Here is a 21,806-nt window from a genome sequence, read left to right as displayed (position 1 = left end):
AAAATGGTCAAAATTTTACTTGGGTTATATCTTGTATTTACACAGGCGGTCATCAAGTATATTATTCACTAGATGCTTTTTATAACGTTTTTTCCGCCGCTAATGTTAGCTATGATCTATATATGCCATGTAATGGGCTATAAACTTTTGTTGATAATATTATTATAGAGGGTGCCATAGGCGCCGCAAGTGGGGGGGGGGGGGGGGGGGGGGGGGCAGGGGGGCAAAACGCATTTTTGCCCCAAAACGCCCCCCCCCCCCAAAAAAAAAAGCAAAAAAGGAGTAAAGAACATAACAATAACAAAACCTGAATTTAATCACATGCCAAATTCCATTAAAAAAAAGGAAAGTTAAGAGGAATTAAATGTCCTAATCATTGCGCATGCCACCTATATTCATCAATGGAGGTTTTTAAAATATTGTGAGAGAATGGAAAAGCGTGCCTGTTTTTTGTTATAGGGGTGAGAAGACATGAGCCCCTGAACGCTGACGTACTGATTGGGGGGGGGGGGGGTATTTATTATTCGAAACAAATAATTTATAAATGTTGCTGAAATGACATGATTTTCCGATATTTTTTTCTCAAGTTTGTTGTAAGTCATACCTTTTGATGCGTTTGTAGGAAAATTAGAAAATCCCAAATTTACAATCGGGAGAAAAATATGCTTATTTAAAGGCCTTTATGTCATGGTCTGCAAAATGGCTGGGCTCGGGGGCTCGAGCCCCCCCCCCCCCCCTCACTTAAAAAAACAAAAACAAAGAGAGAGAGAAAAAAAAGTGACCTGCCAATGTCACAAATGAGGTATCTAAATATGCTCATCCTACCGTAATGAAATGCCTAAAACCCCAGAGCTTACAGGGGCTCCGCCCCCGGACCCCACCAAAGCCCCTTGGGCGGTCCCCTGGATGCTCATCTGACCGTGACTAAATACCTAAAACTTCCGAGCTTCCAGGGGCTCTGCCCCCTGGACCCCACCAAGGGCCCTAAGGTGGGCCACTGAATGCTCATCTGACCGTAATTAAATACATAAAAACCATGAGCTTCCGGGGGCTCTGTCCCCTGGACAACCAAGGGCCCTAAGGCGGCCACTGGATGCTCATCTGACCGTAGTTAAATATTAAAACCTCTGAGCTTCCGGGGGCACTGCCCCCTGGACCACATAACATTAATGGCCTTAAAGAGGGCCCCTGGATGCTCATCTAATCGTAATTATATACCTAAAACCCCTGAGCTTCCCGGGGCTCTGCTCCCTAGACTCTCTTTTTTATAAGCCTTTATGTCAAGGTCTGCAAAATGGCTGGGCTCGGGGGCTTGGGCCCCCCTCACCTTTTGAAAGAGTATGTTACAGAGAAAAAAAAAGGAAAGAGAGAGAGAAAAAATTAGTGACCTGCCAGTGTCAGAAATAAGGTATCTAAATATGCTAATCTGACCGTACTGTAATGCCTAAAAACCCTGAGCTTCCGGGGGCTCAGCACCTTAACCCCCTGCCGAGGCTCAGGCCCTGGACCCCACGCCAATTTACGCTCTTTCTGATCGTTAATACTCTTAATACACTTTGAAAAACGTTCCGCGGAGCCTGCATGTAACGTGGAAGATTGGTGGTGATGCATATTTTTGTTCTCCCTCCTCCCTTCCAAACGTTTTTGCTCATTACGTCACTGCCCCGGAAGGTGAGCCCCCTGGAATGTTTGCCCCCCCCCCCCATTCCAACTGCTTTCGGCGCACCTAGAGGGTGCCTTTTCATAACCACACTTTTCAGCCGTGTATGTGTCAATATTTGCACTTGACCTGTCGAAAATGGCCTATTTGTCTTTTGACAATAAATAGAAGCGGGAAATGAAATGAAAACAAACATGTCCCTAGCTAACTTTAGCTATGACCAGGCGCGGATCCAGGTTGGTGGGGCCGAGCGGCTCTTGCCCCCCCCCCCCCCCCCCTCCGGCAAAAAGAGAGAGAGAGATAGAGAGAAGGAAAAGAAGGGAAAGGGAAAAAGGAGAAAAAAGGGAAGAAAGAAGAGGAAGAAGAAATGAAAGGGGGGGGGGGGGAGGGGAGAAGGAGATTGGAGGGGGAGGGAGAGAAAAGACCTTGCCTCCCAGCTTTAACCCCCCCCCCCAAACAAAACAAAAAATATGCCAGAAGGAAGGAAAGGGAAAAAAAGAAGAGAGGAGATAAAGGGAAGGAAGAAAAAGAAAAGAAGGGGATATCAGTCGAGATTTTCCCGCCAAAATGTACTTCGGGGGGGGGGGAGGAGGTGCTTGTCTCCTCCCAACAACAACAAAAAGGGGGAAGGAAGGGAAGGGAAAGAGGAGAGCAAAGAGGAAACAAAAAGAGGAAGAAGAAAAGAAGGGGACAACAGTTGCGATTAAACCCACCATCAACGTATAGATCGAGGGGGGCGAAAGGCCCTAGCTCCCCCCCCCCCCAGCAAACCTAAAACAGAGAAACGGAAGGGAAGGGAAAGGAAAAAAGGAGAGAAAGGGAAAGAAAAAAAGAGAAAGAAGAAAGTAAGGGAGATCAGTTGTTATTTTCTCGCCAACAAGGTGTAGATCGGTGGGGGGGGGGGGGTAGGGCTTGGGGTGGGGGCAGTTGTCCCCCAAATATAATTCTTACGTGGTTCATTTCTATTTCGATACAAATGTTGCTGAAATGACATAATTTTTCCTCATCTTTCCTCAATCTTTAGTAAATAATACTTTTCTATGCATTTGTTGGAAAAATGGCAAATTCCTGAATAAAGATATAAAAAAGTAACCTGCCTTTGTCACAGAATAATGAGGTTTGCTCATCTGACCGTTATCAAATGCCTAAACCCCTGAGCTTCCTGGGCTTTGCCCCCTGAACCCAACCAATGGCGCCAAGGCGGACCCCTGATTGCTCATCTGACCGTAATTTATTGCCTAAAACCCCTGAGCCCCTGTGGACCCCACGCCACTTCGTACCTGCCAGTGTCACAAATAAGGTATCATAATATGCTCATCTGACCGTAACTTATTGCTCGAAACCCCTCAGCTTCCGGGGGCTTTGCCCATGGACCCCACACCAATTCGTGACCTGCCAGTGTCACAAATAAGGTATTAAAATATGCTCATCTGACCGTAATTTATTGCTCAAAGCCCCTCAGCTTCCGGGGGCTTCGCCCCATGGACCCCACACCAATTCGTGACCTGCCAGTGTCACAAATAAGGTATTAAAATATGCTCATCTGACCGTAATTTATTGCCCAAAACCCCTGAGCTTCCGGGGGCTCCGCCCCGTGTACCCTACTTAAATTTACGCTCTTCCTGATCGTTAATACTCCACTTCGAAAAACGTTCCGCGGAGCCTGCATGTTACGTGGAAGAGTGGTGGTGATGCAATTTTTCTTCTCCCCCCCCCCTTCCAAGCGTTTGTGCTCATTACGTCACTGCCCCGGAAGGTGAGCCCCCTTGAATGTTTGCCCCCCCCCATCCCAAACTGCTTTCGGCGCACCTAGAGGGTGCCTTTTTATAACCACACTTTTCAGCCGTTTATGTGTCAATATTTGCACGTGAATTGTCGTAAATGGCCTATTTTGTAGTTTGACAATGAAGGCTTGAAATGAAATGAAATCTAAAATGTCCATAGCTTACTTTGGCTATGAATCATAGCTAAAATTAGCTATGGACATTTAGATGGCATGTATAGATCATAGCCCAGGATCTATACATGGGTCGGTCGGAAATCTTTTTTTTAAATTATGTATCCCTATTTGGGATGATATTATTTTTCAGTTTTGAATGGTCTAATACATTTTTTTTTTAAATGGTAAAACAAAAACAAAAAATTAAAGCGCCCACCGTAGATTTTAAGATTTTTGGGTCGGTCGTAAAGAGCAATACATGCCATATTTATTTTTAGGCCTAGTGAGAACACGATTTCACGTTCAAATATTTCTAATTTATTTCAAATATTTGCATATTTTTCAGAAATGACTGAGGTACTTTCGGTGACCGCGCACGGATAAAAGAGCCCGAATCCAATAGAATCTTTAAAAAACGGATTACCTCCTTGTTATTCAAAAGGCTCTATTTCTCATCACGGTCCTCTAAAATCTTTGAAAATTGAAGAGAATATCGATCCATTATCTCTTCTAAAGGAAAACAAGTTTTGAGTAATCTTGAGTTTTCTATTTAATAAAACAACGCTTTTAAAATATATGTTTGGGGAAACTCCGGGTAAAACGGCTGAATCTTCATGGGCCTTCCTAAGAATGGAAAAGGGTCATTGCTCATTCCGCATGAAAGGAACAAGAGAAAGAAAGAAAGAAAGAAAGAAACGAACAAATTATGATAATATAATAATAATGAAAGTGATGATGCTAATAATAATTATAATAATAACAACAAAAACTATGATAATAGTAGTGATAATAATAATGAGAATTGAAATATTGAATGTAATAATTACATTTACATGTAAGTATGAAATCATCAATTATAATATTAATAACACTGAGTAAATTTATATGGTACCGATGTGAGAAAGAAATATACATGATACAGAAATTAATATAATGGACGTAAAACACATAGAATTAAAAATGTCTTGTAAAAAATAAAATAATGCTAATCGTTCTTCTATTAATTGTGGTACTCTATACCCCAAAGATCCCGTTCGCCTTGTAATAGACACACACAATATAGCTAGTAAACAAAGGTTGGGGGTGTATGCTTTAATAAACATATATCTGTGTTTACCGATAGGCTATTATTATCCATGATTTCATCTGTATCTTGGTCAACATATGAAGAGCTGAATTCCAAAATAGAGCTCTTCCCAGTTTCGACAGAAATAAATTTCAAAAAGATAAATATGGGGATCTCAAGCATGGGAATCAAAATCATTATATTGCATTTTAATAAACACTTCTTCGAAAGGTAAAAAGACAATTGGTTACAAATTTATCTTTCATTCCAAAAGGCACTAAATTCTCTATAGCAATTACAAATTTGCTCTAATATTACATTTTTCCTCAGGCAACGTATTATTTGTTTGGTAGATTATTACAGTTACCAGCCTAGAATGATGATCAATGTAAATTATAATAAATGTAACATAAATTGCTTGTATGTAGCTTCCCAAAAATTGATTTGATTTTTTTCAGTTTTTTGTTAGCAACTTTTGGAATAAAACAAACAAAAGCGTTTCTTTAGGGATCATTCTTCATTTTACTACTCAATCATTTTTGTTCCACAAAGATGAAAAAACACATGCTGTGCTATCAAATTGTATGTATTTCGCTTTTAAAGATAAACTTTAGTACTGGTAATGCGATTGCATTGTGAAAGAAATGGTGTGGAAAGGATCAGAAACAGTTGATCATGTAGCATGTAAGTATTGGTGTGCACTGCAAGGTTCTGGAGTCATCAAAATCATAATAAATTTGACCGAGTCTGGGTAAAGTAACAAGCACTCACATAGAAAGCTATATATGGGACAACACACATGGTGTCGGGGCTAGTACTACCTTGATTTCCTTGTCTTTCTATGCTCATTACTCAGCCAGTGTACATTTTCTTCCAAAATTGTTTGGCACATGTCATTTATTTGTAATCTTGAACATTCAGTGTAACTTTCGTTTGATTATGTGAGAATTATTATTTTGTTTTACCAGTACTGGAGTTTATCTTTAATTTTAATTTGTGGAACGTACAAAACGGACGGTCAACGGAATTTTATTTGAAAAGGCGCTAAATCTACAGATGATAAAATCAGTAAAAATTCTTTACAAATATTACTCCATCGCTAAAAATAGAGGTAAACAAACATTACGAATATCATCTAATGGAGGCGTGGCCTAGCCTGTAAGCGAGCCAATCACAATCATTTCGTCAATGGTGGCACAGCTAGATAGAGTGGCAAAGAGGGACGTGCCCCCCGGATCGACGGGTAGAAACAAAATGAAATTAAAGGTAAAAGCGAGAAAAGAGAGAAATGGAAATAAAGAAGGAGAGGGGGTAGACAAATAAATATCAGGAAAAAATTCTTTACAAATATTACTCCATCGCTAAAAAAAGAGGTAAGCAAACATTACGAATATCATCTTATGGAGGCGTGGCATAGCCTGTAAGCGAGCCAATCACAATCATTTCATATCAATGGTGGCACATCTAAAAAGAGTGGCAAAGAGGGACTTGCCCCCCCCCCCCGATCGACGGGTAGAACAAAATGAATTAGAAAATGAAGGTAAAAGCGAGAAAAGAGAGAAATGGAAATAAAGAAGGGGAGGGGGAGACAAGAAAAGGATAGACGCATGGACCACCTCCTCTTCGGATGCTTCATTTTCCGAGGAAGGTCGGTGCCCCCCGGCACCCCCTTTTGTTCCACTGCCCTTTTCTTGAATGGATAACGTACGCTTCGCCTCTGTGATGACATAAACTCCACAGCTCCTTCTTGCCAACCAATCATGGCGAAGAGATCTATTCTGAATTTGCATAAATCATATTGCGTGCAGTCTATTAAATATACATATATATATATATATATATATGTAACATCTCAATAGAGCGCGTTCAGTCGTTTGGAAGGAAATAAGCTTCAGTCTGTCCTCTCCTTCACTGCAAACTTACATAACCAGGTAAGGAATTCTAGATTTTTGTTTAAACTCTAATTATTTGTAAAATGTATTCAAATTGTTTTACTTTCCATTAGTTTTACAATTGTGGTAAATGATAATAATGATAATGGGTTCTTGTACACCGCTCATGTCTGTCACTCCTGCCGCCCCGCAACAGAGATATCAGTAGCTGTAGGCCCGCACAGTTAATGATAAAAGAAAGTAAAACGAGCTTGAAACCCGAAAAGCGAGGCGTGTGTTTCGAGCGCTACATTAGACATAGAGTCACGTTACTGTAAGATTAATGCCTATGTTTCTTGATATAACGATTATATAACAGAGAAACCCAGTATAATGGAGAGAAAACGTGAAGGAAAGTTAGACATCAGAGGAAAAAGTTCATTTGAATATGTTAAGAGTAGATTGCGTATACATTATTGTTTCGAACCTAGGTGTCTGGTTAGGTACACAGATGGCTTCGACAGGGAAATGGTGTTCATCTTTTTTTTTTAAATGCGGAATTATAATTAAAATGTAATGCCCAAAACTGTGTCACCGATTGAATTTTGAAAATTAGTGCCCAAAGCTCCAATTTTGTTTTTTTTTTAGGGGCCCGCCAGTGTTTTCATGCATTTCAGAACAAAAACAATTGGCTAAACATTTCCGTTTGGTGCAGATAACCCACAATGAACGATACAACGAATTAGGATATAGGTTAAAGGGGCATGTTCCCCGTATTCCAGAGGGCGTTCAAAATACGTACCAGCTGGCGGACGGTGCTAGCTGCCTATTGACACCATCAGAATACGGCTCTTACGCAGATGGCATGTTCCGAATGCCCGCACAATGCCGATTATCGCATACATGTACCGAAGTAATACCAATCGCAGTTCGGCTCTAAGATTCGGCTGCTGTTTCCGCCCACTTTCGTGACGTCACAATCGGCAGCGATCAGCTGGTTTGGCGAAGGCAGGCCAGGACGCGCGTACTTTGATTGACAGCTGTATGCAAATAAGAAGTCGATCTTCGGAACCAAGATGGCGATGACTAGAGCAGCGATAACTACACTGGCGGGAACGTGCCCCTTTAGGCCCACATAAGACTAAAGGCTAGGGACCCTATAAGTTACTCCATTAGGGCCCCAATAATCTGCAACTCTAGCCTGTCGAGAGGAATGTAAAGTAGCCACACAAAGAATCAAGTGTTTTGAATTGATGCAAAACTCATATCATTGCGAAGGGGAAGCCTTGCTGATCAAATACGACAACTCTTTTCTTCAAAATATGTTTGGGGCCCGCAGTAATCAACTCTCAAAAATGTTAGTTTTGAGATCCAGATTTTCTGCCTTAATCAGCGGTCCTTTATAGAATGTCAATATTTGTGGCGTCACATACGGGACACGGCTGGCTAGCTGCAGACTGCTACACGGCACTGAGCTGTTTGTCCAGTGTGTGACCTCACTATTCAGAGCTCGCTACGCTCGTGTGTTTTGGCTCACGTTCGGGGGCGCTTGGGGGTCTAAGAAGGTTTTTGAAAAATTGCATTTTACGCCTTTCCATGATATCTATATGATTTCTCAGCTTTTCAAGAGAAAATCTTTCCATCCATATGTAATTTGTTCTAATTATCAGTTGTTAGTGAATTTTCTTTGTGTAGCTCCTTTGAAGATACTATGTCCCTTTTGCAGCCGACACCAAAGTATGCAGAACCAGGAAGCTGTAATGAATGGAGATTCCGTCCAAGAGGCCCATTTGAAGTCATTCCTGACACCGCGCGTCTTTTGTTTCCCCTACCGTAATCCCCTCAACCCCCCTCCGAAACCGTACAGCAAGTCCTCCCTTTCCACACACAGCTCAACTCAGCGAGCACGGCGGCTTTTGCTTTGCTGGCCCGTACTTGGGGTGAATAGTGGTGATAACTTGACAACTTTATCAATCAATAAATGCGCAAAAAATATAACACAATTTTATTTAGTTCTTTAGGAAGATAACCTTTAAACTACTTTCCTAGCTTTGCACAAATTTCGAAAATTTTCGGAAAATGTCAATAATTAGATGGGAATCATGATGATGAAACCTTTCATTCGCTCTAACTCACGATTTCCTTGGTCGATTTCGCTGGTTGAAATGGCTCTGTCTTCAGTAGAGCTATCTGAGAACGGAAAAGCATTTTATAACTAATAGAAAGTTGCATTAGTCATATGTTGTGAATTCTTTGTTTTATATGTTATAGCTAAATACATCTTCATTGAACGAAACCTAATTTTTCGGTGCCACCCATGGCTTCAAAGCTCGATGCTTGCATATTTTTCCGAGGGAAAAATATTCAAGATTAACTTGGCTTAACAAAAAGAAATGTAACCCTCTCCAGCAATCATTTCCATCAACAGCTGTCCATATCAATGCACAGTCCCCCTCTGGAATTCAAAATATTACAAAATGTTACGCAACGCCATCTGCTTCCCTAAGCTCTCTATTCACTATTTTGCAAATACGATGGGACAGAAAGTTCATCAGCCCAGTATCGCTTTAAATTACTGTCATTGCTTTATATTATGAGTAATTCAATGTCTCTGTTATGTTATGTGAATCACGATACTACTATGGGGTTCTATTCATGTCATAATCGACACGATAATCGGCCCGTAAATCATATAAACATATTAATTTAATTATTTTTAATGGCAATTACCTGGCTTTTTATCTAAATCTTCATAAAACCAAAGTCGTATTGACATTGGCCAATATAATACAAATAATTAGGAAGAGCTACCTTCATAGCGATAGCCTACCCACAATTCTGCATATGTCAGCACATTGACATAACTTTCTGTTACAGGAATAGACATGACGGTGTTACCGATTTTAAAGTGTTGATTGAAGGACTGTCCATGTACACAACTCTCATAAAATCATATATCATTTCCTTTTTGTTACCTTTATTTACCTTCATATTTTATTACGTGTGTATGATAAACCATGTATCACATAGACTTTAGACAGTTTCACTGAGTAAATAAATTCAACCATTTTAAACCCTAAAAAGGCCGGGCTATTTGAGGTCTTAGTACGGCCGGGGATGGGGGGGGGGGGGGCATTATGCCCCCCTTAAGATCTCGGCCGTGAAACTGCCGATCTCCGCAAAAAATGTGCACGCATGTCAAGTGAAGTGTATAGAATAAAATGATAATTTCACTTCTTTTTTTTAATTCACTCATTTGCATATTTATGGTAATTTATAAAAATAAGGTCATAAATCACATTTTTACCCATAAATCATATATTATTCATATTTAAGCATTATTTTTCACCACAAATATTCATTAGACCATTTGGAATAATAATACAACCGTAGGTCCGATTTTAATTGTTTTAAAGATGCGCAAGACTCGAAAGAAAAAAGTCAGCGAGCGGCGGGGCGCCATCCATATGCGTTCCCGAACATTCAGAAGAATCGTGGGGGGGGGGGGGAGGCATAATGCCCCCGGCCTTTTTAGGGTTAAAGGATCTTTTTATATTTGTATTTGAAATCCAACTTTATGGTTGCAATTAATAAAAAGGAGATAGATAAATATAAAGTGAAATAGAAATAACTTTGATGAGTACTTTTTATGATTGCAAAAGAAAATAAGAATTTAAATAATTTTTTGCACACCACGCTTTGTCAAAGATATTTTAGAATGTGATCGATTCCGGGAGGCAAATATGGCGTACACAAAACACTTCTTTACTATATTAAGGCCTGTGTAATGCTATTTGAATATTTAAATATGTTAAACCAAAGGGGATGGAATCTATATGTCCTACCTAAAGCCTGTTTCTAATAAATTACACTTTTGAGTTATAAGAGGAAAAAGTGTAAAAAAAATCCTCACAAATGGAAAGATGAGTTTAACCGTGGCGATAATAAATATAGGCCTATGGATTCTTTATTTCCAAAGTACATTGTAATTTTCAATCAACTGTTGATATAACAATGTAATAATCTGAATTTATATAGAGCTCAATACGAAATACCGTCTGTTAGCGTTTAACATAAATTACTAACCCGGTCCCAGTTTCAGATTCATTCATTCAAACATTTACAAACATTATTAACCCATGGTAAAATGTGGTACCTTTGGTATTGATGTTGTTTAATTTCTTTTTAGAATCATCTTCTGTCATATAAATTCATAACAATTTGAATAGAACACAGAATATGACTGATTTCTTTTTCTATACATATTTAACCTTTCCTTTTGCTTTCCTTTTTTGAGGGGGGGGGGGGGGGGAGATGTCATTTAAAGCTCCGCATGACGTCAATCACATCATAAAGATATGGTGTGTATCATTATGTTTGATATTGTGTAATAAAAGAACCATGTTCTAGAAGTGATCCTTAAAAACTAACCATTTGCACATGTTGTCTTTTCAGAAATCTCTATTGTTTTTGCTGAGACAAGGTAAAAAGGTTTCAGAATGGATAAGATTTTGTTGATCTTTGTACTGGCAGCAGTCTTTTCTTTCGGTAAGATACTTCCACTCCTTGAAATACTTTTAACAGTTTTGGGTGCAATTCTCAAGTCACATTTGTTACTCTCCAAAAGTCGCGGATACAGGAAGGGGGGGGGGGGGGGTGGGCAGCGGTCCCTTCCCCCCCCCCTGGTCAAAAAAGGAAACAAAAATTAATTGTGACTAGAAATTTTCCTCTCTTTTTTTTTTGCTCAAGGGGGGGGGGGGGGCTGGGTGGGATGTGGGGTGTTGAGCGAAATAGCGACCGGCACGATTTTCAAATTTCCGGGGGCAAAAAAAAGAAAAATAGTACCCACTACCCCCCCCCCCCCCCCCCCCCCAATCCAAATGAGCGAAATATCGGCCGGCACGATTTTCAAATTTCAACACACTAAATTTCAAACTGATTTCAAAGGTGGGCCTCCCCCCCCCCCCTCCCCTAATAAATCCCGGATCCGCGCCTGCTCTCCACCAAGGTGTCAATGGGTAACTTGTAATTGCTTTTCTTGGTAAACAAAATTAGTATTATAATGGTTTCTATTGATATCATTATCATTATTACTATTGTTATTATTACTCCCAGCTCATGTCGGCGAAGCTGCGACATCATGCTACCATTGTGTGTACACCACTGGCGGTGGAATTTTGAATGACGCGAGGTGCGTGGACCCATTTGACAGAAGCTCAGGAGTAACCAACGTCACCACTTGCGAAAATGGTTGTGTTGTAAGTCCAGTTTTTCTTTCTGTCCTCTATCCTTTTTTAAGGCCCGCTTAAATTTCTTTTCATTTGTTATCTAACAATTTTTTTAATGAATTAATTAAGTTTTAAGCCTCTCTAGTGCCTGTTCAAATGCCATTTTATTTAACAAAAATGTGTGTTGAAATTTACCCAATAGCTCTTCTATGTAAATAAAACAAAACATGGAACCTAGGCTCTCTTTATTTGTGAAAATCTAGGGATCAAGTATGTTTGGCCTTATCCATTTATGATAAAGCTGATTCACTGTTATAAGTATGATTACACTATGAAATGATTTTTTAGGGGGAAGGAATTGGATACGGTTGATTATAATGCTTATGTAGGCAATATAATGCAAGGTTTTGTTTTTAAAGGTTCAACATTAGAAAGAGTTCTTAACCTTCTGTAACCTGGCTAAATTCTTTGACTATATTCCTCCAAAGTGTGTTAATTTCAGCCTCAGTTGAAGAAGAAGTGAACAGAAAGCCGTTTATGCCAAAAATGTGCAACTCCACTGCTATGCTACAGTCAAAGACGTACGAGAGGCTCGCGCTTCCCCCCGGGATTTTTAGAGTGTCAATTTTCGAGCAATCATCACATTATTTGGGCAACGACATATTAGGGTGCCTAAAATATCAGTTTAATTAAAGCACATTATTTGGGCAACGACATATTAGGGTGCCTAAAATATCAGTTTAATTAAAGCACATTATTTGGGCAACGACATATTAGGGTGCCTAAAATATCAGTTTAATTAAAGCACACTATTTAGGCAACGACATATTAGGGTGCCTAAAATATCAGTTTAATTAAAGCACATTATTTGGGCAACGACATATTAGGGTGCCTAAAATATCAGTTTAATTAAAGCACACTATTTGGGCAACGACATATTAGGGTGCCTAAAATATCAGTTTAAATGAAGATGCCCGAGTATACTATTTGTATACCCAAGCTTGTGAATTTTTATGATGAAATAACATTTCAAAATTATCAAAGTGTCCATTTTTGCTCGCTGGCGTCACTTGCTCACGAATTTATATAAAAAGGATGAACTTTGGCAAGCAATACCAGAAAATCCCCATATTCGGCCGGAGTATATTTTTTATCTTTACTTCGATGAAGCGTCTCATGATTTATTTTTCTTCTCTCGCTCGCTTTGGACGGAGTACAATGACATAAAAATCCAAACGCGAGTTCTAAATGCAATATCAACATAACAAAAGTTGAAATGAATATGACTTTGAACAATTTGTGATGAGAATAGAGTTATTTTTTGTTATGCATTTGTATCTAATCCCCTCTCCCTCTCTCTCTCTCTCTCTTCCTCTCTCTCTCTCTTTCTCTCTCCTCCTCTCTCTCTCTCTTTGTTTTACACAATTACTTTGAGAATCCATCCAAGGGTCAGAATTTGTCCTGCCCCACGGTATGATAGTGTGCAATTCAAAGGCTGATAATTAGAATGAATACTACTTTTTTTTTTTTTTATTGGTCGTTGTTTGTTTGGTTTCGGTTTTTCTTGTGAGTGCCTTCTTACTTCTGTATCTAACTTTGTTTATTTGTTTTAATCGTTTTCTGTAATGACTCTTTTTGGTTTGTTTTCTCTTTTCTTATTAATTTTCTTGTGGGTGCTTTCTTATTACTCTATCTGACCTTTTTTTAAAAACAGAAAACATCGTTACTCATCGATGGTGTCAGCGAGACCTGGGCCCGTGATTGCAATACTCTATCATCATCTGAGTGTGTTAACACATGTAGGAGTCAAGCCGGTACGACGGCCTGCGTACACTGCTGTACCGGCGATTTTTGTAATGGCGTCGGGGCTATCTACTCCGTCAGTCTCCTAGCTACGATGTGCGGTAGCTTCCTAGCCGTCTTTGTTAGCCATTTCTGGTAGATAAGCAGTTGATCTCGAATCAAAGGGGGGAGGGGGGATTAATGTCTTGCTGTACACACGCGGGAAATTTAGAAATGATAATAATAAATATAAAAGACATATATTATTATTTTTTGGGGTCCCGAAATTTAAAAATTTGACCGATCGGCATGACATTCCGTTCTGTTGGGGGGGAGGGGGTGTAAGGTCTTCTTTTTAGGTTTTCCATTAGGATTTTTTTTTTTTTTTTTAGAAAACTCGTGCTTGGGATAACTTAGACCTCACACTACCTTTTTTTATTACAAACCAATTCTAGAAAAACGCTTTTATTGGAATACGGGCGCCATATAGGGTTAACATTTTAAGTTACTTTTAATTTTTAAGTTAGGTTTGTGATTACCTGTTATTTCATTTATTCGTCCATTTATTAACATGAATGCAGCAGCTATTGTCTTCTTTGAGTGGTCTTGGTCCTACCAGATTTGGTTTGTGTGTCGAGGGGAACAGACACGACCCCTTTGAGGGTCAGTATATCTGCCTACTCGTTTTAAAATGGCCACCCTCTATGCAGAAGAGATAAAATGACAAATAGATAGATAACATTAGTAAATACTAACGTAACATTTCCACTTAATTTTTTTTGAGGACTTTTTGTTTTGTTTTGTTGCCAACCCCCACTCGCGTTTTAGTTGCTTTTATAATGAAATCCCAGCTTTTCACTTTACCTACTGACCAAAAATTGTATACGAAGGAGAGTTAGTTTAACCAGCAATCAAATAATGTAAAACGTCTTTAATTCCTATGAGATTTGAAGCGTTAAAGAGAAATACATCTTTAATAGCAAATTACTCAAATATAAAGGAGGAAGATGAAAGAAGAAGACTGGTTAGAGTTTGTAGGGAATCGGCCAAAAATTAAAAAGTTAAGAAATTTTGAAAGCTGTGATCATTGTACAAATTCGAGCTTCAAATTGGCTGTATCGTTAATGTCACTGTGATGTAGAGCCGAAAAACTTTCACATTTGTTCCATTAAAAACAATAAATGAAAGACGGGGGATGAACTTTTTTCTTCAGAGGACCTACAATATTATACTATCCATAATACATGTTGACTAGTGCCCCGAGGGAGAAGGCACTTAAGAGAAAAACATAAATTAATGATATATTTGTACACGACAGACGGGAAAGTTGTCCCAGACACGTCATAATCCACACACAAAATGGCCGATTCGAGATTCGCATAGCTCTAGTGATCTCATATTCTTAGAGGTAAAGACCACATTTGGAAACGCCTCCATTTCAAAAAATGAAATGGAAGCTCTTATTGAAGTACCAATTATGTGAAAGAATATGGTTTGACTAATACGCGATGATACAAATTTTGCCGGGAAACAGCCTACTAATTGATATATTTGTTAACATATTTTATCTATCTGGACTGGATAGATTTAGTGTAGTCCCAAATACATCTTTCTGTGTACAGATCCTGTAACTTTACCAAGACTGGGCCCAATTTCTTATCATTTTGATGATTCCAGAACCTTGCAGTACACACCAATACACTGTAAAAAAATAATAGTCGAAATAACTCAATAAAATTGAGGAAAAGAATTGCCTTATTTTTATTAAGTAATATTACCTACGGCATCTTAAGTAGAATTTACCTATTTTGCTGATTTTTTTTTTACTCAGTTAAATCGAGTTACATTAACGTAAATAATTTAAGTATTGTAATCATTTTAGATAATTAAAAAAAAAGCTATGATAGGATTACATATTGCACGATTTGGTACCCATCTAATCTAACAAGTAACATCCACTAATCATTCACTGCTTCTATTTAAGATTAATCACTAATCACTAACACTACTTCTATTTAAGATTTAACCGTATATATATATATATATATCTACCACCATCACAAACTATTACATACGCTTCAATTCGACTCATATTGAAAGGCTCCAAATTTTATATATACTTGATCGTAGCATCTTAAAAGGAAAATTGGTTGACAATTTCCTGAAATATCAAGTTTTGATTTGTTTTGAACTGGGTAACAATTAAAAATTGTCTCGTCTTTGCTTAGCCATGTTAAGTGAATTAGTAAATGTTTTAAAGTCCTTAAATTTTCATTCAACCACAAAAAAAGAATTGTTTTATTTAAAAAGAGTTTAATTTGGTCTCAATGAATATTCATAAATTATGTAAATATTTCTATTACGTACTGCATCGGTCCTTACTTTAAAAGATAAGAATAATCAACATAAATTGTTTGAGTAATACGTATAATTTCTGATTTTGAGTTAAAATTACTAAATTAATACAAGCTGAAATTACTTAAAGTTCTTATGTATTTGATTTTACTTAAATATTCCACGTATGTTCTACTAAATTGAAAGTTTGAGTTAACAAGACTTAAATTTAGTGCGTAAGTGGCAAAACTAATGTTTACAAGTAAATTCTACATGGAAAAAATACGTAAAATTACCAATGAACAAATTATTTTTTACAGTGTACTATTATGCTAGATTATCAACCTTTTCTGATCGATTCCAAAATGTTTCTTTCACAATGCAATCGCATGACCAGAACTGGTCGATACCTTTACAAATTCTCTCTTATTATTGGTGAAATTTATGTAGAACGTATGCCATTCTGTTTATTTAATTGGTCTGCTTTCATACAAATCTGTTATAACGTCAGTGTACTAAATAAATGGCGACCGCACGCATGAAAGGTCCTACGAGCATTTAGGACTACCCAACTATGTGTTATTAAATACAGGGGTGTTTCACAAAGATCCTAAATTGAACTTATCTCTAAGTTGGACTTAACAATTATGGAAAGCCGTTAGCGTCCTTGAAAATACTTTGTAAAAGTTATTTTAAAAGGCATAACATGTTGATTCAAATCATTCATAGTTTCTAAAGTCTAAAATACTTACATTTTTGCTTTTAAATATATTTCATTATAAGGCTACAAATGGCTCTCCAATCTCCATAATATTTAAGTCTAACTTAGAGTTAAGTACGACTTAGAATCTTTGTGAAACACCCCCAGGATACGTCATCTGAAGAAAAAAAAACTGCTAAGGTTTCTGAACGTTGTTTTAAATAATTGTTGCTTATTAGTAGTACACGCCTGTTATAGGAGATTGTGTTGGTTCAAATTAGATCTTTGTTAGATATATCATTGTCATATTTGTTGGATAACATTTTTTATTTGCATCTTAGTAATTTCTTATTCTTAAATGCTTTTTGACCACTAAGGACCTACTCATCAGTGTGTTTGCTGTGTATGTGCGTTGTGTGTGCGTGTGCGTGTGTGTGTGAGAGAGAGTATTCGTATGTTCAGTATTCTGTAGCTAAGTATTTTCATCCATTGTATAATCAATGGTAGGCCAATGGTGGATGGTGAATGACAGGCCAATGGTGAATGGTGAATGGCAGGCTAATGGTGGATGGTGAATGGTAGGCCAATCTACCATTCACCATTGGCCTACCATTCACCATCCACCATTGGCCTACCATTCACCATCCACCATTGGCCTACCATCCACCATTGACCTACCATGCCAATGGTGATGGTAGATAATGTTACAAAATTTGCATATTTCATATTCAAATTTCAATGGTGTAAATAGTACCATTTATCTACCATTGGTGATTATGCAAATGAGCGTCCAAAAATAAGGTTGAATGGTATTTTACTGGTAGATGAATGGTGCCCAATGGTACGTTGCGAGCGTAATCTCAATGGTATCCGAATGGTATTTAAACGGTGTTTGTGAATGGTATCCGTATGGTATTTTCAGTGGTACCTCCGAATGGTATTTAAATGGTGTTTGTGAGTGGTATCCGTATGGTATTTTCAGTGGTACTTCCGAATGGTATACCATTTGTATACCATTGAACATTTTTTCGTAAGAGCAGCTTCATTAATAATTGTTAATTGTTTACGATCAGATAAATAACTTGATAAAAGTTCTAAAGGTGTGCCCCTAATACTGTAATATTTCAATTTTTTGTAATAAAATAGAATGATTTATAAGCTGCTTTAATTAAAAATAACATATGTTCATGTAAGCAAATGTATAATAATGTACATCACAGAGTGATATGAGTGACACCACAGGCACAAAACAGCAGTTACTCACGGCAAGGAGACACATATCAGATCCAAAATTACTCCAAATTGAAGAAAAAACTCAAGATCCATCATTGCTCCTGAAGACTAGGGTATTATTCCTTGCAGTTTGTCAGCTTTGAAACGTTGATCATGAAGAAAAATTCGCGAAAAATAAAGCGAAATCATAGAGAAAATTGTAGTTCAAAGTGTAAGGGACAAGTCACTACCAGTGAAACACCATTGACCATACATTTCCACCATCGAAACACCATTGACCATACAATTCCACCATTGAAACACCATTCACCATACAGACTCTACTATTGAAACACCATTGACCATACAATTCCACCATTGAAACACCATTCACCATACAGACTCTACCATTCAAACACCATTGACCATACAATTCCACCATTGAAACATCATTGACCATACAATTCCACCATTCACCATACAGACTCTACCAGTGAAACACCATTCACCATACAGACGCCACCATTGAAACACAATTGACCATACAATTCCACCATTGAAACACCATTGACCATACAGACTCTACCATTGAAACACCATTTACCATAGTAGACTCTACCATTGAAACACCATTCACCATCATACACCACCATTGAAACACCATTCACCATCATACACCACCATTGAAACACCATTCACCATACAGAATCCACCATTGGCGCACCATTAAAATACCATTTACCATTGATGCTACCATTCAAACACCATTCATTTACCATTAGGTTTTTTGTAAAGGTACTAACACCTCCATCGCTGTAGTACTAGTAGTGATTATTTCAAAATGTACCAAGTGAGACCTCTTCACGTTTTGAAGATCTGTGGATATTCGGGGTCATTGCAGTAATGTGCTAACCGTGAACTGGTCTATTAATACCAGATGTGGGATTGTAAGGTACCCTAGAAGATAATGGACTTTAATTATAATTTCTGGTGTGTTTGTTTATTTAGCTTATAATGAGTAAAACTTGAGTAATGGCATGCCCTATTGGCTTGGTGGCCTACATTATACCCTTACCTTTTGTTTGCCAATAGACAATAGACCTACTGTAGAGCAGGCACGTAGCCACGAGGGGGGGGGGCTTTTTTTTTTTTTTTTTTACCTCGATCGATTACATGTATGTGCCTCCCCCCCCCCCCCCAAACATCAAACTCTGGCTACGTGCCTGCTGTAGAGATCGATGGTTGCTTATATATGGATATCAAAGGTATTTATTATAAGCGTCATCTTGTTATCCAGGTTACTATCCTTTTAAGCAATGTAATGCAAAGATTTCTTCACAAACATTATTAATACCATGCACGGGTTTCGATGCACTGAACTCGATCGGGGTTCATGAATATATGTCATCGCATCGAGATCAGTGTTGGGTTTTCCCCCACATTATCAGAATTCACCGAATGATGGCGTGCTTCATTATTATGGAATATTCACAGAGAGGGAATCATAATTATCTCAAGATATATACGTCTGATATCTGATTCAAGTATTTGTTCATATTTTTCTTAATTTCCAACAAATACAAAAAAATGAAAATAATTGCTATGCAAAATTAATACAACAAAAATGATGATGTTTGAAATATTAAAAAATCAACACAAACAAATAATAATGAAGCTTGATCTATATTGTGTAGAAATGGAGAGGTCTGCTGGAAGCAGAGCTCGTACATTGTGGACCCTCAGATGATAACAACAGATAAAGAATGTTAGTGACCAACAGAGACAACATTCACAGAAACACGTAATAACTGAAAACAACATAAAGGTATAGCTCACATGATGAAAAAAAATGAACTGAGTGAAGAATAAATAATTCAGATTCACATTCAGATTCACATGAATTGTATTGGTCCATTTAGAAATTCAGTTGTTGGCATTACATAAAGCACATGAACAATAAACAATAGAGAATAATATACACAAATAGATAATACAAAGTAGCAAATGTGCAATGACATATTCATATAGTAAAGCGCTTAGAGACATTTGTATTAAGCGCTATATAAAAATTAATATTATTATTATTATTATTATTATTATTATTATTATTATTATTATTATTATTATTATTATTATTATTATTATTATTATTATTATATGGAAACACGGATATAAATCGTTTTTACATAGTGGAATAATGTAAGAGAATAGGATAAATAAATAAATGAAACAATTAACAAGAAGAGCAGAGAGAGAGAGAGAGAGAAATAGCGCGTGCGCACAAAATCATTTAGAGTTTTAGAAAATTAAAATAAAGAAAAAGATATTTTTTAAAAGTTTGATCAAGACAGTATTTGAAGCATATTCAGACCCAGGCCCTGGCTTCAGGACAGAGAGAGAGAGAGAGAGAGAGAGAGAGATAGAGAGAGAGAGAGAGAGAGAGAGAGAGAGAGATAGGGGCAAAATATCACAGCTTATACTGGAGGCCCTCATACTTGGAGGCCCTCAAAATGATAAAGTTAATTCTTTTGAGAAATATATGATTTAGAAAGATCTTTCATTTACTCTCATATGCTGAAAGAAGACTTTACACCTTTTGGAATAAAACTCTTCATACACAATTATATACTTTGTATAATTGACGTCTCCGTAATTACTTACTGGATTCCTGAAGACACATTGGAGATGAATCAGATATACCATGGAAGGTATAAAGTAAATGAGGGGCGGATGATCTATACTGTTGGTCATAATGGTGGAATGAATATTTTTTACCCCAATTTATTGAATGATTTTGACAATGATTTATTCCTAATAGATCTAGATAATCGTATACATTCTCAGATTTTATTGAATGACAATTGGGGAGTATTTGTTTTGCGTGACTGCTAAAGCATGTGTGTGCTAGTGCTACTATGCTAATCAACTAGGGGACCAACGTCCTTAAGTCATAACTGACAGTAATGGGAATTAATGCCTCATAAAGGGCACTAATATAGCACATCGACACGGTTTTAATCCTAGGGGCTCACAGTAACGAGGCCATTGCTTAGCCAATGAATCATGACTTCTGCATGCTTGTCTGACCGTTATAAAATGCCTAAAACCCTGAGCTTCTGGGGGCTCCGCCCCCGTGGACCCCATGCCAATAAGTGACCTTCCAGTGTCACAAATAAGGTATACAAATATGCTCATCTGACCGTAATTTAATGTATAAAACCCCTGAGCTTCTGTGGGCTCCGCCCCTTGGACCCCACACCAATTTTTGTCCTGCCAGTGTCACATTTAAGGTATCAACATATGCTCACCTGACCGTTAGTAAATGGCTATACCCCCTGAACTTCTGGGGGCTCCACCCCTTGATCCCAGCAGAGCTTCGCCCCTAGACCACACGCTAATTTACGCTACGCTCTACCTGATCGTAAATACCACCCCCACCCCACCCCCACCTACTTAGAGAAACGTTCAGCGGGGCCTGCATGTAAGAATGGGGGTGATGCGGATTTTTTGTTTTGTTTACCCCCCCCCCCCAAAAAAAAGAAGAAGAAAGATGCTGCTTGAGAGCTCTCTCTCTCTCTCTCCCTCTCACATGGTGCACCCACAAACCTACTGTATGAACAAAAACAAACAAAAAAAAACACGTTTTTGCTCATTTCGCCACTGCCGGTGTCACCATTACGTACCAATATTTTGGTATCCAAGCCTCAAGTTGCAGAAGTTTAAATATTTAGATTACCCCCTCATTGAAATGAAAATAATGAAAAGGGTTATTATCTAGAAGAAATTACAAATGACAAAGATTAGGCCCTAAACGTAAAATTGGGGGGGGGGGGGGGGTCATGGGGGACAGGTTGCCCTGAAGAAAATTAGTGCAATTTAAAGGATGAACCTAGATTACAGCCTTCTCATGAACCCCTCCCCCACCCCCTCTCTCTATCCCCCTTTCTTTCTCTCTCGTTTACCCTTTCGTCTTCTGTCTCTCGCAATCTCTCTCTCTCTCTCGCAGTCTCTCTC

The 21,806-nt window shown here is 38.1% G+C and overlaps 1 protein-coding gene across 1 annotated transcript; it reads left to right on the top strand.

The window, feature by feature from the left end:
* The first annotated feature begins 6,544 nt into the window (after positions 1–6,544).
* Positions 6,545–13,773, top strand: LOC115927097. Its single transcript, XM_030992569.1, has 4 exons — positions 6,545–6,596; positions 10,992–11,084; positions 11,652–11,794; positions 13,479–13,773. Exons 2-4 carry the CDS (start codon positions 11,036–11,038, stop codon positions 13,704–13,706), a joined length of 420 nt encoding a protein of 139 aa, XP_030848429.1. The 5' UTR covers positions 6,545–6,596; positions 10,992–11,035; the 3' UTR covers positions 13,707–13,773.
* The last annotated feature ends 8,033 nt before the right edge of the window (positions 13,774–21,806 follow it).

Source organism: Strongylocentrotus purpuratus, unplaced genomic scaffold (assembly GCF_000002235.5).
Source record: "Strongylocentrotus purpuratus isolate Spur 01 unplaced genomic scaffold, Spur_5.0 spur5_scaffold_20, whole genome shotgun sequence".
Taxonomy (NCBI): Eukaryota; Metazoa; Echinodermata; class Echinoidea; order Camarodonta; family Strongylocentrotidae; genus Strongylocentrotus; species Strongylocentrotus purpuratus.
This window is presented reverse-complemented; position numbering and strand designations above follow the sequence as displayed.